Below are 16,917 nucleotides of genomic sequence, written 5' to 3' on the forward strand. Positions count from 1 at the left end.
TGAAAATTATTTTTCTTATTAATTACACTTAATATTCATCATGTAAATCAGTGCTACTACTTTTTTAATGCTGAAAGTAGTATAATAACAATAATTTGATTCTGTACAGGGTATATGTCGCTTGATGAGCAATGCAGCCGCTAATCCCGAAGAACTGAAGTTGAAGACACTCCTTCAGACCCGTTTCCCACAGGCAACTGCCATTGAGGTCCAGGATATATCTGGTAAGGCTCTGTCAGTACTGTTGAAGTTGTCAGTATAACAAATTTAAAGATCTACCGCCATGAACTTTTGCCGTTTTGTATGGAGGACTTATATTTGGAATATTTTGAGTTAATTTCAGAACTTCCATAAGGCTCACGTAAGTTGTTTTGTACCTTTGTTTAGATGTGAAGTACAGTATCGTAAATTGTATAATTTTTCAGCTTTGGAACCATGTTTCATTGAAATTAGATGTGTTACCTTTCACATTTTGTTTTTTATATAGAAATTATCACAAGTAAATCTTACAATACTACAGTATTACTAATAAGCAAATCCTTTCCTATTATTATTCAGCATAATCAAGAACTTGATACAGTGGTTGTGCATACATATAGATTATACCCAAAAAATTATAAGATTTTTATTTAACATTTTATTTTGCAGGAGGCTGTGGTGCAATGTATGAAGTTTGGGTGGAGTCCATAGATTTCAAAGGCCTGAACAGAGTTAAACAGCATAAATTAATTACTCAGGTACATTCTTGAATATTCCATATTTTTCTTTGTATATTTCCAACATCTTTCTTAATATCATCATCTGAATATTAACTCCTGTTATGTAGTTTTATGCATGACACTTACCTGGCAGGTATATATATAGCTTATCCTCTTGTCGCACTGGCAGAATTTCAAAACTCGCGGCAACCGCTAGTACACTGGTAGTTCAGGTGATCGTCACCCCCCCCCCCCCGTTCCCGTGGCGCTGGTGCTCGGAACCATTCCCATTTTCTTCAGATTTCTCTGTCAGCCGAACCGGCAACATCGTTGAAGGTTCTCTGATAGAATTTCCTGCTCGTTGACTGTCTTTTCGGTGTTTGGATATTGGTATCGTATTCGGAAAGTTAGGTTGGCAATCGCAGTTGATATTGCATTAGTATGTCTGATTCAGGGAGTATGTTTAGAGTTTGTGTGAAAGAAGGGTGTAAAGTGAGCCTGCCGAAATCATCTGTAGATCCCCATACTGTATGTAAGAAGTGTCGAGAGTTTGTATGTACGTGGGAGAACAGGTGCAATGAATGTGAAAGTCTGAATGAGAAAGAGTGGAAGACTCTTGTGAAGTATGTTGAAAGACTGGAAAAAGACCGGGTGAGAAGATCAGTGTCTAGAAGTGAGAGATCTGGTTCTTCGGGTAAACCTTTTTGAATGATTTTTTTTTTTCTATTTTCTGTGTTTTCTTCTCCAGCTCATTCACATGTAGATTTAGTAGCACCTTCCCTCCAGGTTTCTCCTGCGCCCGTTGCTGTATCTGAGGACACTACTGATCCGCAAATTGTGAAAGTGTTCGCTGCCCTGGCTTCCATGGATGATCAGATCAAGCGATTAATGGATAAAGTGGAAGTGATTAATGTTGGTGACAGTGTTGTGGAGGGGCGCTGATCGTCCCTCTTGTGCTCCTAGACCTAGACCTCTGTCAAGCTCCCAGACCCAAGGGAGAAGGCATGTCGAAAGTCGAAGGGAGGCAAGAGGGGTTAACTCACGATCAGTCGTCCCTTCAGGCAGTCCTGTTGTTACGTCCCAGGCTGCAGCAGTACGTACGCCAGAGAAAAGGCGTGACTGGGAAGTGCGTTTATTCTTCTGATAGTTCGGCTTCAGGAAGGAATAGACGCTATTGGAAGAATCGCGTCCTCTCAAGAGATCGTACATGACCGAACCTCGTCCCAGGATGGAAAAAAGGGGGTTACCGAAGCAAAGGGAGGGTTGGGAAAGTAGCTCTTGGAGGTTTTTTCGTCGGAAGATGAGGACGCAATCCCTATCAAAAGGAAGAAGGTTTTTCGTCGTTTAGACGTTTCTAACCGTGAGATGGGCGGTTATTCTCCTAATAGAGAAACTTCGCTTCGTAGACGTCAGGATCGCTCACCTTTCCGTAGCAGCCCAGTGCGTCCTCGTTCCCCTCCTCCTCAGGAGTCTCGTCAGGAAGCGGAGACTAAGGAAGTGTTACGAGATATGCAGGAGAGATTAGCAGTCCTTGTTAAATCCTGGGAAAGGCCCGAACAACCTTCGGTTAGACGTAAGGACGCTTCTCTTCCAGTTAAGTCCTCCAAGAGGACGCAGGATAAACCGTTGCCTCCTCTTTCTCAGGCGGCACTATCTCGTAATCCAGGACGCAGTGTGTCCTATAGGAGGGACGTTTCTCCTACGCTGCAGGACGCAGGACGCAAGAGAAAGAGTGATGGACGCATGGTGGACGCAGCGGTTGCAGTGGACGCAGGACGCAGGCGGCAGCGTGCTGAACCGTCTTCTTCCCGACAAGACGCGGAAGTGCTTTGTAAGGAGGCAGTTTCTCATTCGCTGTCCAGGCAAGCTTTCGAAAAGGAACCCGCTATGGATTATTAGCAAGATCTGGAATTCCAGGATATTTCTTCTCAGGAGGAAGACTTAGTTGATTTTTCGGAAGAGGACAAGAATGTGGAAGCTCCTTCCTCGGATTACAAGAAGCTAACTGAGTGCCTTCTTTTGTTGTTTGAAGGAGATTTTCAACCTTCAGCTCCGTTATCTCCGCTGTCTCAATTCTCCAAGACGAAAGCACCCAAGAAATCTACTTTCTTGAAAATGACGCTGTCGATCACAGCTAAGAAAGCCCTTCAACGCATCAATGAATGGTTGAAGGAGAAGAGAGAAGGGGGGGAAACTTCATTCGCTTTCCCGCCGGCCAAGTTAGCTTCGAAGTCTGATGTGTGGTATGCTACAGGGGAAAGTCTTGGCCTGGGAGTTCCTGCCTCCTCCCAGGGGGACTTTTCTAATATCGTGGATAGTTCCCGTAGGCATGCCTTACACGCAGCCAAGGTGTGGTGGACCTCATCAGAGTTCGATCATTTGCTGAAGGGCATTTATCGGACTTTTGAAGTCTTTAATTTCCTCGATTGGTCGTTGGGGGCTTTGGCATGTACTCTAGAGATGGAAGAACCTTTGGATTTGGATTTACCCAGAAGCATTATGTCCTGTATGGACAAAGCCTTGAGGGATGGAGCTAATGAGCTTTCTTTCACTTTTTTACGGGCAGGTGTCTGAAGAAAAAAGATCTCTTTTTGTGCTCATTCGCTGCTAAAGGAGTATCAAATGCGCAAAAGTCGGAGTTGATGTTCTCTCCACTTTCAGGACAACTTTTCCCATCGGATATCATTAAGGATATCGCGCTTTCCCTTACACAGAAGGCTACACAGGACCTGCTGACTTCTTCAGTGAGGAAGTATTTGCCGACAAAGGTGGTAAAGAAGACACCGAAGGAATCAAGGACAACACAGCAGCCCTTTCGGGGTAAGACCTTTTCCCGACCAGCCTTTAGAGGGAAAAGAGTTCCTACCAAAAGAGGTTCGAAAACCTCAACCAAGTAATGAGTTCGAAGTCCTCCAGACGTGTGTTGGGGCCAGACTTTTAGACTTCTGGGAAGTCTGGCAAAGCAGGGGAGCGGATCCTTGGTCCGTAAGTGTAGCGAAGGAAGGTTACAAGATCCCCTTCCTAAAGAAACCACCTCTCGCTATGGAGGAGTAATGATAGTTTATATTTGGACAACATCTCCAAAGGTTTGTGTGTGAGAGAGAGAGAGAGAGAGAGAGAGAGAGAGAGAGAGAGAGAGAGAGATGTGGAGATTGGTGGAAGAATGAATGGGAGTGGTTTAAATGGCGGTCAGAAGCATGTCTGTTGTGGCGCTCTGTAGGTAGTCAATGGAAGTCTGTTACGAGAGTCGTAAGCAGTGAGGCGTCTGGTCAAGTCAGTGTCGGTTTTGACAGCGGTTATCCTTTGGTGTTTAGTTGATTTGGTGTCATTTGATAAATTTTGGGGTTGTGAAGTTGTTGTGCGTGTGTCTGTCTGGTTGTGGTGAGGTTAAGAAGGTTGGTGGTGCATTTTCGGTGTCTGTGAGTGGTGGTTGGGGCAGGGTTGGTTTTGGCGGGTTGTTGTGCTTCTGTAAGTCGTGTGGTTGTCGTGTTTTTTCAGGCGGTTGGTGTTCGTTTGCAGTGATTTGTTGGGTTATTGAGTTTTTGTGGGGTTGTGGGTCTCGGGTGGTTGATTTGTGTTTGGTTGTCGGCGGTGGTTGTGTGTTGGCTAGCCTATAGCCTATATCCAGTGGACGACAGCACAGCCTAGCCTAGGTATCAGAAGCCAGAGGTTGAGTACCTGTTTTTGTTTTTTGTTTTTTGTTGCTGTATGTAGGTATTGGGGCAATTGTCCTGCTGTGTTTTTTAGTGTTAAGTGGAAAGTGTGATTGTGGGTTTGATAGCCAGACAGGTTAAGTTTATGTGGGAGGTTACTTGTTTTTTGTGATCCCGCCACATTATTTTTTGGCGCCCGAACAGGGACTGCTGGTGTGGCAGCTGCAGGACAGTTGGTCTAGGCTAGTGTGTAAGTGGTGGGAACGTTTGGGATGGAATGGGATTGAGTGAGGTGGAGAGGGGGGGGGGGGGGGGGGGGGGCTGAAGGAGGAGTTGAGGTTGGAGAGGGAAGTAAGAGGACAATTGGAAGTGGATAATGAGAGGTTGAGGGTAGAGTGTGAGGAGCTGAAGAGCGAGTTAGAGGAAATAAGAGGAATGCTAAGGAGTGCAAAAGTGGAAATGAAAGAAGAAGTGAAAGGAGCAGAAGAGAGAATGGTTGAGAAAATGGACGAAAAATTCTTAGTGATGATGAATGCAGTGCAGGAGATGATGAAGGGGTTCATGGGAGAGGGAGCTGTAGGAGGTAGGCCTACTAGGTCTTGTGATAGGCCAGAAGTGGTAAAGAGAGTGGAAGAGCGAGTGGATGAAACTACGAGTGACGAAGGTGACTTGTTTGTGATAGGTAAAGGAAAGAAGGGAAAGAGACAGGATAAGGATAAACCTGAGGACAAGAATAAGAAGGGGGCTGAGGAAAAGAAGACGACTAAGGGAAAGAAGGTTAGGAAGGATGACGGACAGGATGAGACTAGGACTGAATACATTGGGGAAAGGGCTGAGAGTGATTTGGATAGTGGTGAGTGGAAACAGGTAGGTAGAAAGAAGAAGGGTAAGAAGAGCGTAATCAGGAGCATGGATGTTAGTATGGAAGTTGATTCGCTGTATTCGGACGAGGTTAAGAGGGATCAGAATGGTAGTAGCGAAAGTGAGAGTGAGCGGGAAGTACGAAAGGCTGTATATATGAGAGAGATACCTAGATGTGCACAATACGAGGAATATGGTAGTAGGGACATAGGGGATTTTTTTAAGGAATATGAAAGGTATTGTGAGGCAAAGTATGGGGATAACAAGAGAGTCTGGGCAAGAGAGTTGGGTAGCTTTTTGACAGGATTTTTGTTGAATATGTATGGGGTAATGATGAGTGTGGGGAATGTGCCTTATGAGAGTGTGAAAGAAAGGATTGTGGAACAGGTGAAGAGGATAAGGAATAGTGTTAGATATAGGAGAAAACATGGTTTTGAAGAGGCAAGAACGAATGCTGGTGAGTCGTTGTCGATGTATGTGTGCAGGTTGGAAACATTAGCCAGGAAAAAGTTTGGAGATGAGGGATAAATGAGTGTAAAGAGTTAGTGCGGAAGTTGTTGGCGACTGTGCCTGAGAGTGTGTATGAGTTTGTAAATCTGAAACGTAAGGAGAAAATGCAATGGACGAATGAAAGGTTGTTGTGGAACGACATTTTGGAAATAGTAGAGGATTATGAGTTGGATAGGTGTATGAAAGAGAGTAGAAGTGTTAGTGTTAGGACTGAAGTGGCTGATGTTATACCAGAGTTTAAGAGCTATAGGGAGGCAGTTTTGGAAGGGCCTCCCAAGGCGAATGGCAGAGCGAGTGGTTGATAGGAGCGTTAGAGCCAGTAACGTAAGTATGGTTAGCCCTAAGAGAGATCGGAGTGCAAGCGTTGGAAGAGTAGGGTCGGTTAGTTGTGAACGAGAGCAGCAGTGTTACAGATTTGGAAAGCTAGGGCACAGGAAGAATGAATGTCGGTGGGCGTTGGGAGCTTGCTTCGGGTGTGGGCAAACAGGGCATTTGGTGAGCGAGTGTAAGCAAGATAGGGATATTAAATGTTACAGGTGTGGGCAAGTGGGGCATATAGCAAGTGGATGTCGAGGTACTCGTGTGACTGAGGTTTGTGGTAATTGCGGGAAGAATGGGCATTATGCTAGGATGTGTAAGGAACAACGGGCAAAATGTGTTGAGTGTGGAATGGAAGGTCATGTGGCGAGTGTGTGTAGGCGAAAGAGGATGAGTCAGGTTGGGAGTTCGGGAAACTAGGTACAAAGGGGATTCAGTTGGGTGGGTCCTCTGGTGTGCGGTCAGTAAGAGTGATGCATGAGCGTGAAGGTGATTGTTGCATGAAAAAGTTTGGAGGAAGAGCTCATGAATGTATGAGTGTAAAAGTGAGGTGCAAAGGGGTGTGTTTGGTTGCTTTGATTGATGCTGGGTGCAGTGTCAGTGTTCTTTTTAAGAATGGATGTGACAAGTTGCGGAGTGAGTGTGAAATTAGGAAATGTAAAGGGGAGGTACGAGGAATAGGAAATGTAGGTATGCCTGTTGTGGGAATGTTGCATGAAAATGTTGAAATTGAAGGGGTAGTGATGGATGAAGGTGACTTATGTGATCGAGGGAATGAGTGATAAGTATGATATGTTGTTAGGATACAGGTTCCTGAAGAAGTGTGGGATGGTGGTCCATCCGAGCAGGAATATGATTGAGTTGCATAGGAAGGGGAATGTACGTACATGGAGAGTTGTACTTGGATAGGGATGGAGGGGTAAGCAGTAAAATATCGAAGGGAGTGCCGTTGGTTGCGAAAGAGAGTGTAAAAAGTGCCGCGAGAAGTTGGAGAAGTTGTTAGTGTGAAAGTTGCGTGCCCCGATAGTCTTGGGATTGTCATAGGTGACAAGTGTGCATATGTGGTTGAGGGTGTGGATGCGAAAAACCAAGTTGGTAAGAGCGAGTGTGCATGTGTACGACGGGATTTTGGATATGGAGAATCCTCGGGTTTTTGTGGCCTCATTGCCGAGTGTTAGGAAAAAGCGAGTGCGGGGTATACGTGAAGGTGATTGTGTGGGGTTGTTGTATACGTTGGTGGATGTGGACGACGAAAGATACGTTAGGGTGTGGCGGGTGATGACAGGTAGCATGAAAGAAAGTGATGAGTGGAAGTATGATGAGTTGAGAGAAAGAATTGAGGTGGACGAAAATGTTGGTGATGACGAGAGGGAGCGGTTGATGCAGATGTTGTGGGATAGGCGGGGTGCGTTGAGTCGGGGTGACGAGGATTTCAGGGGATCTAAGCTCCCAGAGTTTCAAGATAGTTTTGAATGACGATACCCCCATATATCAGGGGCGTCCCCCACGACACTTTTTCTGAGCCCTATTTGCCGGTGAGAGATTGAGGAAATCTTGAGAGAGTGGGAGTGATCGAGAGGAGCGAGAGTGCTTGGAATAGTCCCATAGTCCCAGTACGCAAGACAGATGGAGTTTGAGGATGTGTGTGGATTACAGGAAGGTGAATGAAGTGACTGTGAAGGAGCGATTCCCGATGAATGTGTCTGATTGTGTGTATAAGATGCATGGGATGAGAGTGTTCACAAAATTGGATTTGGTAAGGGGCTATTACCAGATGCCTCTTGAGGAAGGGAGCAGGCATGTTACGGCTTTTTCGAGTGGTAGCTGCCACTATCAATTCAAGAGGTTAAGTTTTGGATTGGCTAATGCGCCTGCTGCCTTCCAGAGGGTGATGAATGTAGTTTTGGCTGGTTTTGATAGAAGGAAGGTGACTGTGTTTATAGATGACGTTTTGATTTGCAAGTGAGACTGTTGAGGAGAATGTGGAACTGCTTGAGAAGGTGTTAGAACGGTTGGAAGAGGTTGGAGTGAAAGTGAAGCTGGAGAAGTGTACATGGTTGGCTGGGGAAGTGGAATTTCTTGGTCATAAGGTGAGTGCGAGTGGTGTAAGGAAGAGTGAAAAGTTTGTGGAAAAAGTAAAGGAGTTTCCACGTCCCCGGACCGTGCGGGAGTTTAAAGGGTTTTTTGGGTTTGATTGAGTTCGGGAGGAAGTTCGTCAGGGATTGTTCGGGTATAGGGAAGCCGTTGACTGAATGGACCGGGAAGAAGAAAAATTGTACTAAGCTGAGGTGGGATGAGCGAATGGTGGGAGCATTTGAGAGATTGAAGAGGAGGCTCTAGGGACATCACCTTGGCTTTTCCAGACTACAGTGAGGATGCCAGTAAGCTTGAGTTGCATGCTGATGCTAGTAAGTTTAGTATGGGAGGATGCTTGGTGCAGATGCAAGAGGTGAATGGGGAGGGACAATTGAGAGTGATTGCGTATGTGAGTAAAGCTTTTAATAAAGCAGAGCTTAAGTATTCGGTGGTTGAGAAGGAGCTTGCGGCAATAAGGTTTTGTGTGAAAGCGTTGAAAGTGTTTTTGTATGGGGTAAAATTTGTCATAAGGACAGATCATCGGCCGTTAGTTTATATGATCAAGAAGGAAAGTGTGAATGCTAGGATTGTGAGGACAATTGAGGATTTGAGTGAGTTTGATTTTAGCTTAGAATATGTGCCGGGGAGGTAAAAAATGTGATTGCTGATACGATGTCTAGGATGCATGGTAAGGACAGTGGTGTTGTGAAAAGTGACTGGGATCCGAATATGGTACCTGAGGGGTTGGTTGTAAAAGAGAGGTTTGAAGGGAATGACAGAATGTGTGAATGTTTGTTTTCGGCGTTGAAAAACTTGGAAGGTAAGGGTCTGGTTGAAGAGGTACCCGGTAGTGTGAATGAGTTGCGAGTGAAGTTGATGAGTGATGTGCAGAAGGAAGTGGCATATGCGAGGAACAAGGTGGGGAAAGAGAAATGTTGCATGAATTGTTGTCAGCAGTAGCTGAGTTGTTTGGAATAAAAGTGTTGTTGTATTTTGGATGGGACAGACCGGTTGAATATCGAGGAAGGGTGAGTACAGGTAATGGAACGTGGGGTTTTTTTGATGATTCAGTGCGGGGAACGTGGTTGTAATATGTTGGTTACAAAAAGGGACTGTGAAGGGGATCTGAGTCAGAATTGTGGAAATGGGGAATTAACTGAGGATGAATGTGATGAGGAGGATTGTGATGTGGATAACCAGGTGGACGTGGTAGTGAATGTGTGTATGCATGGGACTCGAGGGAAGATGGTGACGTTTGTCCAAGTAAATGATAGTGAGTATTGTAGTTTGGTTGACACAGGGGCACAAGTTTCCTTGTGGGTCAGTGGTGAGTGAACTTGAGAGATGTGATTGGGGAAGTGAAAAGGCAGTCTACAAGTGTGAGAATACATGGGTTAGGACAAGGAAGTGTTTTATTTAGTATGGGAAGAGGTACGGTTAAAGGTTAGGTTGGGAGATCTTGAGGTAATAGCAATAACTTTATAGTTATAGGAGAAAATGATATGCCATCTTGCTTTTTAATAGGATAGATTTTTTGAGGATCCACGATATAGACGTAGATGTAGGAAATGGAATTCTTAGAAAGGGGCAGACAAGTAGCTAGGATTCAAGATGGTAATGTGTTTGTAGCAAACTTTGTGGGTATGATTGATATTGCTAGGAGTGAGAATGATCTGTTGAGTGAGAAGAGATTGAGAAATGCAAAGTAAGTGCCTGGAGATAAGTGTGTTGCGACAATGTGTTTTGGGAGGAGTGCGTGTGGAAGACTGGCCATGTGAGTTGGATGTATATAAGAGGGTTGCTAAACGTTTTGTGGTGTGCAAAAACGTAGTGTACTTTTTGCATCAGGAAGGGGTGTATGACAAGGAAGTGTATGTGCCAGTGTTTTCTGTTGAGTCAGCTGTGAGTATGTGTTTGTTGGTGCATGATCGGTTTGGGCATGTGGGAAAAAATAAGTTGTGGGAATGCATGAGAGAGAGATTGTATGCTCCTGGGTTGAATAAGATTTGTGTGGATGTGGGCTGTCACGTGTGAAGACTGTCAGAGGGGAACGTATCAGAGTGTGCATGCAAAGTCCGCCTGTGTTGCCCCCCCCCCCCCCCCCCATTACAGATGAAAGAGCCGTTTGAAATGCTTGTAATTGATTGTGTTTCTTTGCCTAGGACTGCAAAGAGGACACGTGGGGATGATTGTGATGGTGGATCACATGAGTAATTTGCCTATGTGGTTCCCATCAAAGATAAGAGGAGAAATGGAACGGGTTGCACGAATGGTGGGTCAAGTGATGTTGCCCATGTGTGTGTGTAAGCCGGCAAAAATGTTGATTGATAATGGACCTGAGTTGTGGGATGGGAATTTGAAGAAATGTTGAAGGAATGGGGTATGCATGTGTATTTCTACTCCGTATATGCCTAGTGCGAATGGGTTGGCTGAAAGGACTGTTAGAACGATGACTGAGATTTTGCGAATGATGAGTAAGAGCGACAAGGATTGGGATATGTATGTAGGACGTGCAGTTTTGGGCATATAATGCCACACTGCAGAAGAAGTATAGGTATGTCTCCTTGTAATATCTGTTGAATTTTGAAAGGATTGTCAGACCGCGGTTGGGTCTGTCAGAAGGTGATCGGGAATTTTTGGAAGAAAGCGAGTGAAAGGTTTGAGAGTTTAAGATTGGGGATAAGGTGTTTGAAAGAGGTGGTTGAGATGGGAAGAATGAATGTGAATAAAGTAAGGGAGAAATTTGAAGGGCCTTTTGAGATTTTGGAAGTGGGACCGAGTGGATTGAGTTATGTTTTTGGGGAAATTGCGAGTAGGTGGAGGAATGGATGAGGTTAGGGCACACCATAACCAGCTCCGTAAGTGGAGGGAAGTACCACAGTATGTTCGGAGAATGCGATGAGTGAGTGGTTGAGGGTGAATAAGTATGAGCCGACTGTCGGTGAACAAATTGGTCTGGGAGATCGACAGTTGGTGTTGGTTGAGTATGGAAGAAAACAGAAGAGTGTGGAGAGAGGAAGTGGAAGGAAAAAGCGTGAACGGCATGGTAAAGGGGTTGGTGGTAGGGTGCAAACGGTTGATAAAGCATGTGCTACGGATGACTTTGGGGGAATGAATGATACTTGTATTGTATGTGGGTTTGAGTTGACAGGGACAAATGAGACTTCAGTGAAAAGGAAACTGAGTAGTGAGGAGGTAGTTGATGGGATGGATAAGTCTTTGCAGGAGTTTGACAGAAGTATGGATGAACTGAGTGGTTTGGTGGCCGAAATAGGGGAGATGTTGGAACCAGAGTTAGAAGACATCGGTGAAGTAGTGAATGGAATTTGGGAGGATGGTAGTGAGGGGAGATAATGGGAGTTTGAAAGAAAGTGGTTGGAAGAAGTGAATGGCGATTGTAACTCAAAGAGTGTATGATGGTCCTCAAACAAGATCCAGGGGGCCTGCATCTGAGCATCCTTGGGTGTTGCGAAAGGCAATTTAGTGTGGATGTTGTGAGTGTAAGGAGATGTTGTCAAATGTAATGGGGGAGGTAATATGGAGGAGTAATGATAGTTTATATTTGACAACATCTCCAAAGGTTGAGAGAGAGAGAGAGAGAGAGAGAGAGAGAGAGAGAGAGAGAGAGATTGGTGGAAGAATGAATGGGAGTGGTTAAATGGCGGTCGGAAGCATGTCTGTTGTGGCGCTCTGTAGATAGTCAATGGAAGTCTGTTACGAGAGTCGTAAGCATTGAGGCGTCTGGTCAAGTCAGTGTCGGTTTTGACAGCGGTTATCCTTTGGTGTTTAGTTGATTTGGTGTCATTTGATAAATTTTGGGGTTGTGAAGTTGTTGTGCGTGTGTCTGTCTGGTTGTGGTGAGGTTAAGAAGGTTGGTGGTGCATTTTCGGTGTCTGTGAGTGGTGGTTGGGGCAGGGTTGGTTTTGGCGGGTTGTTGTGCTTCTGTAAGTCGTGTGGTTGTCGTGTTTTTTTCAGGGGGGCGGTTGGTGTTTCGTTTGCAGTGATTTGTTGGGTTATTGATTTTTTTTGTGGGTTTGTGGGTCCCTCGGTGGTTGATTTTGTTTGGTTGTCGGGCGGTGGTTGTGTGTTGGCTAGCCTATAGCCTATATCCAGTGGACGACAGCACAGCCTAGCCCTAGGTATCAGAAGCCAGAGGTGAGTACTTGTTTGTGTTTTTTGTTCTGTATGTAGGTATTGGGGCAATTGTCCTGCTGTGTTTTTTAGTGTTAAGTGGAAAGTGTGATTGAGGGTGGGTTTGATAGCCAGACAGGTTAAGTTTATGTGGGGAGGTTACTTGTTTTTTGTGATCCCGCCACATCGCTACAGCCCCGAGAGCCCTAGGGGCTCATTACATCGATTTAGAGAAGAGAGAGGCTCTTTGGCATCAGGTTGTCAGTATGTTAGAGAAAGGAGCCATAGAACCTGTTTTGGATCACGAGTCCCCAGGTTTTTACAACCGTCTTTTTCTGGTACCGAAGTCTTCAGGAGGTTGGAGGCCAGTATTGGATGTAAGTCATCTAAACTTGTTCATAGAAAAGACCAAGTTTACGATGGAGACGAACGATTCAGTACTGGCAGCGGTACGTCCAGGGGACTGGATGGTGACGCTGGACTTCAGGATGCGTATTTTCATATTCCGATTCATCCAAGGAGGTCCAGAAAATATCTGAGATTCGTGATCCAGGACAAGATATATCAATTCAGAGCCCTTTGCTTCGGACTTTGCACGGCCCCTCAGGTATTTACAAGGATGATGGCGAACGTGGCGAAGTGGCTTCATCTGTTAGGTGTCAGAGTCTCCCTCTACTTGGACGACTGGCTCATAAGAGCACAATCAAAGCAACAATGTCTGGAGGACACGGAGCTGACATTGGAATTAACAAGGCAGTTGGGTCTGATGGTGAACCTGAAAAAGTCACATCTGATCCCCACACAGGAGCTAGTTTATTTGGGGATTCTGATATCCTCAGTGACTTTTCGGGCTTTTCCGTCCCCCGAAAGGCAGACCTTGTGCCTTCGGAAAGTGCAAGAATTCCTAGAGAAAGACCAATGCTCGGCGAGAGAGTGGATGAGCTTACTGGGGGGGGGGGGGGACACTCTCTTCGCTTAGAGCGGTTCATTTTCTCTAGGGAGACTTCACATGAGGCCCTTACAGTTCTTTCTGAACGAAGTCTGGCCAAGAAGATCGCAACCAGATTCCTTCCTGTTTCCAATTCCTTTAAAGATAAAGGAGGAATTGAAGTGGTGGCTAGCTCCGGGAAGGTTAGCAGAGGGTACGTCACTCCAGCAGAAGAACCCAGACCTGATATTATTTTTCCGACGCGTCAGACGCAGGCTGGGGAGCGACGCTGGGCCCTCGAGAGTAGTCAGACCTTTGGAACAAGGAGCAAAAAGCTTGGCACATAACAGGAAGGAACTGATGGGGATTTTCTTGGCTCTGAAGCGTTCAGACCGTGGATCAGCGGCAAAAGTGGTGCAGATCAACGCGGACAATACCACAGCTCTGGCATACGTACGCAAACAAGGAGGGACCCACTCGTTTACTCTTTGCAATTTATTGGCGAAGGAGATTCTTCTGTGGTCGAAGAGCGAGAACGTCACCCTGCTCACCAGGTTCATTCAAGGGGAGAGCCAGAATGTCAGAGCGGACCTGTTGAGCAGGGAGGGATAAGTACTTTCGACGGAGTGGATCTTGCATCAACAAGTATGCCAGAGGCTGTGGAATCTTTGGGGCAGGCCAGTGGTAGATCTTTTCGCTACCGCAGCGACGAAGAGGTTACCGAATTACTGTTCTCCAGTCCCGGACCCTCTTGCAGTCGCAGTAGATGCCTTCCTACTAGACTGGACGGGGCTAGACGCGTAAGCCTTTCTCCCGTTCAAGATTTTAGGAAGGGTAATGAAGAAATTCAGAGAAAGTCAAGGAACAAGGCTTACTCTAATAGCTCCATACTGGCCGGCCCAAACGTGGTTCACAGAGGTACTGGAATGGACAGAGGATTCTCCGAGAAGACTACCCACGAGAGTAGATCTTCTCAAACAACCCCACTTCGACAGGTTCCACAAGAACACCCTCGCTCTGGGTCTGACTGCGTTCAGACTATCGAAAGACTTGTCAGAGCGAGGGGGTTTTCTAGAGAAGCAGCAAGGCATTTGTTGCGAGAGCACGAAGAGCTTCAAAACTATCAAAGTGTAACCAGTCGAAGTGGGAGAACTTCCGTAAATGGTGCAAGAATCGGAAGGTTTCTTCATCCAGTACCTCTGTGACCCAAATTGCAGATTTCCTTTTGTATCTGAAGAAGGAAGTGGGTTTGGGAAATCAGACCATTAAAGGATACAAAAGTATGTTATCTTCAGTGTTTAGGCACAGAGGATTAGATCTGTCCAATGACGCAGATCTTAGAGATCTTCTCAGATCGTTTAATACAAAGAATGATCAACATTGCAGAGCGCCTTCTTGGAATCTTGATGTCGTACTCAAGTTCTTAGGAACGGATAGGTTTGAACCTATGAACAGTGCTTCGTTGAGAGAGATATCGAAGAAAACTATATTCTTGGTAGCCTTAGCTACAGCTAAGAGAATTGGTGAGCTGCAAGCTATTAACAAACAAGTAGGCTGGAAGCACAATAAAGCGGTTTGTTCATTCCAGGAAGATTTCTTAGCCAAGAATGAGAATCCTTCACATCCGTGGCCTAGGTCATTTGAAATTACAGGACTGGCCGATCTAGTAGGTCAAGAACAGGAAAGGGTTCTCTGCCCAGTAAGAGCCTTACGTTACTACGTAGAAAGGACAAAAAGCATCAGAGGGGCCTCAGGTTCTCTCTGGTGTTCTGTGAAAGATCCTACTAGACCCATGTCTAAAAATGCTATGGCTTTTTTCGTAAGAGAGGTCATTAAGGAAGCACATTTTCTTTGCCAGGAAGAAAGCTTCGGTTTGCTTAAGGTTAAAGCTCACGAAGTGAGAGCAGTAGCTACGTCCTTGGCATTCAGAAAAAATTTAGCCCTCAAGGACATTGTAGACTCTACGTTTTGGAGGACAAATTCAGTCTTTGCTTCGCATTACCTCAGAGACGTGAAGACAACTTTTGATAATTGTCAAACGTTAGGCCCGTACGTATCCTCAGGTACAGTACTGGGCAAAGGAGTTTCCACCCCATAACCTACTAACATGCTAGGCTATTATTTTAATTAGGTTATAGTGTTTTATGGTTGTCTGAGAAGGTTATTGCCTGCTCAGTTTATGATGTAGTTTTTCGTTATAGTTATTGTGTGTGGTTCAGGTGACTAACTTTCCTAGCATGAATGCCCGTGGTAAATGAGGGCTAGGGTTTCCTGTCAGCAAATTGGTCATGTCCAGTTGTCAGACCCTTGTTATTAGCTTTCTCAACAAACAGGTCACATCCTAGTTGAGAGCTACTAAGGTTTAGCAGGCTAAGAGGCAGGACCTACGAAGTCAGCTACCTTAGCAGGTAAGGAACCTAATAGTAATTTTAAAAATTATTTAATTTTTAAATTATGATGATGTTGCTGTCTATGACCCACCTCCAAATGTGTCAATCAGCTATATATATATACCTGCCAGGTAAGTGTCATGCATAAAAATGATATTGTTATGATACAATAAAGTTTTATGCATACTTACCTGGCAGGTATATATAATTAAATTCCCACCCTCCTCCCTTCAGGAGACAGGGTTCAGAGAAAATCTGAAGAAAATGGGAATGGTTCCGAGCACCAGCGCCACAGGAACGGGGTGGCGATCACCTGAACTACCAGTGTACTAGCGGTTGCCGCGAGTTTTGAAATTCTGCCAGTGCGACAAGAGGATAAGCTATATATATACCTGCCAGGTAAGTATGCATAAAACTTTATTGTATCATAACAATATCATTTTGGCTTTAGTTTAAGCTCTTATTTTGCAACTTCAGACCATATTTTTTCTTATGCCTTTGCTATTAATTATGGTGTTGATGATATCTTGATTCTGTTCCAAATTGTATTGTAAATGGTTTTTGTTCCCATACGCTCAGGTGTAAGTGGTCGTATCGAGTGACAACTCGTTATGATTGCTCAGGAAATTAGCTTAGTATTGGTTTGGTTTAACTACTTCAGTATGAACTTTAAGTGTGTATCAGGTACTAAATGTTCCTCATCACATTTAGTATGTTGAAATTGACATTCCTTGAGCTACAGTATATGAAGTTGATGTTTATTTATGGGAAGTACCACTGATTATTCTTGCATTATTGGAGTTTAATATTACATGACAACTAAATGGAAATTATTTTGTTTTATCATGAGGTATATTCCCAAATATAAATAATCCAAGAAATGTACAATATAGTTTCTCAATATCACAAGGAGCTCCCAAAAAACTTATTCCTTAGAATTCTTGTGTAGTCTGGGTGAACAGCAAAGAAAACATTGGGCTTGGGAAAGGCACAATTAGCTGAAATTAATGGTTTCCTTGAAAAAAAATTTGTTCTTATAGAAAACACATTACTATCCAAAGTATTATCAGTGAATTACAGTTTTTGTTTTCTTTGATTAGTATAACAAGGATCTTGCTTTTGTAAAGCAGCATTTTTAATGTAGTAATGTTGTTGGGATCTTTCTTCTCAATATTCTCGTCTCAAGATTTTTGTTTTTCCTCCTACAGACCTTAAAGAAGGAAATTAAAGACATGCACGGACTCCGCATCACAACTTCAGTGCCAGAAGAGACTTAGTATTCATCTACCTAGATTCAATATGTACATAGCAGTATGTTAACAGTGATAGAAGTAATGTAGATATGTATAGTA

The 16,917-nt window shown here is 44.5% G+C and overlaps 1 protein-coding gene across 1 annotated transcript; it reads left to right on the plus strand.

Moving 5' to 3' along the window:
• Positions 1-113: 113 nt before the first annotated feature.
• On the plus strand, positions 114-16,911 carry LOC135224994 (bolA-like protein 3). Its single transcript, XM_064264288.1, has 3 exons — positions 114-224; positions 649-737; positions 16,774-16,911. The coding sequence occupies exons 1-3, from the start codon at positions 125-127 to the stop codon at positions 16,840-16,842; spliced, it is 258 nt and encodes an 85-aa protein (XP_064120358.1). The 5' UTR covers positions 114-124; the 3' UTR covers positions 16,843-16,911.
• The last annotated feature ends 6 nt before the right edge of the window (positions 16,912-16,917 follow it).

The sequence above is a fragment of the Macrobrachium nipponense genome, chromosome 12 (genome assembly GCF_015104395.2).
Source record: "Macrobrachium nipponense isolate FS-2020 chromosome 12, ASM1510439v2, whole genome shotgun sequence".
NCBI lineage: Eukaryota > Metazoa > Arthropoda > Malacostraca > Decapoda > Palaemonidae > Macrobrachium > Macrobrachium nipponense.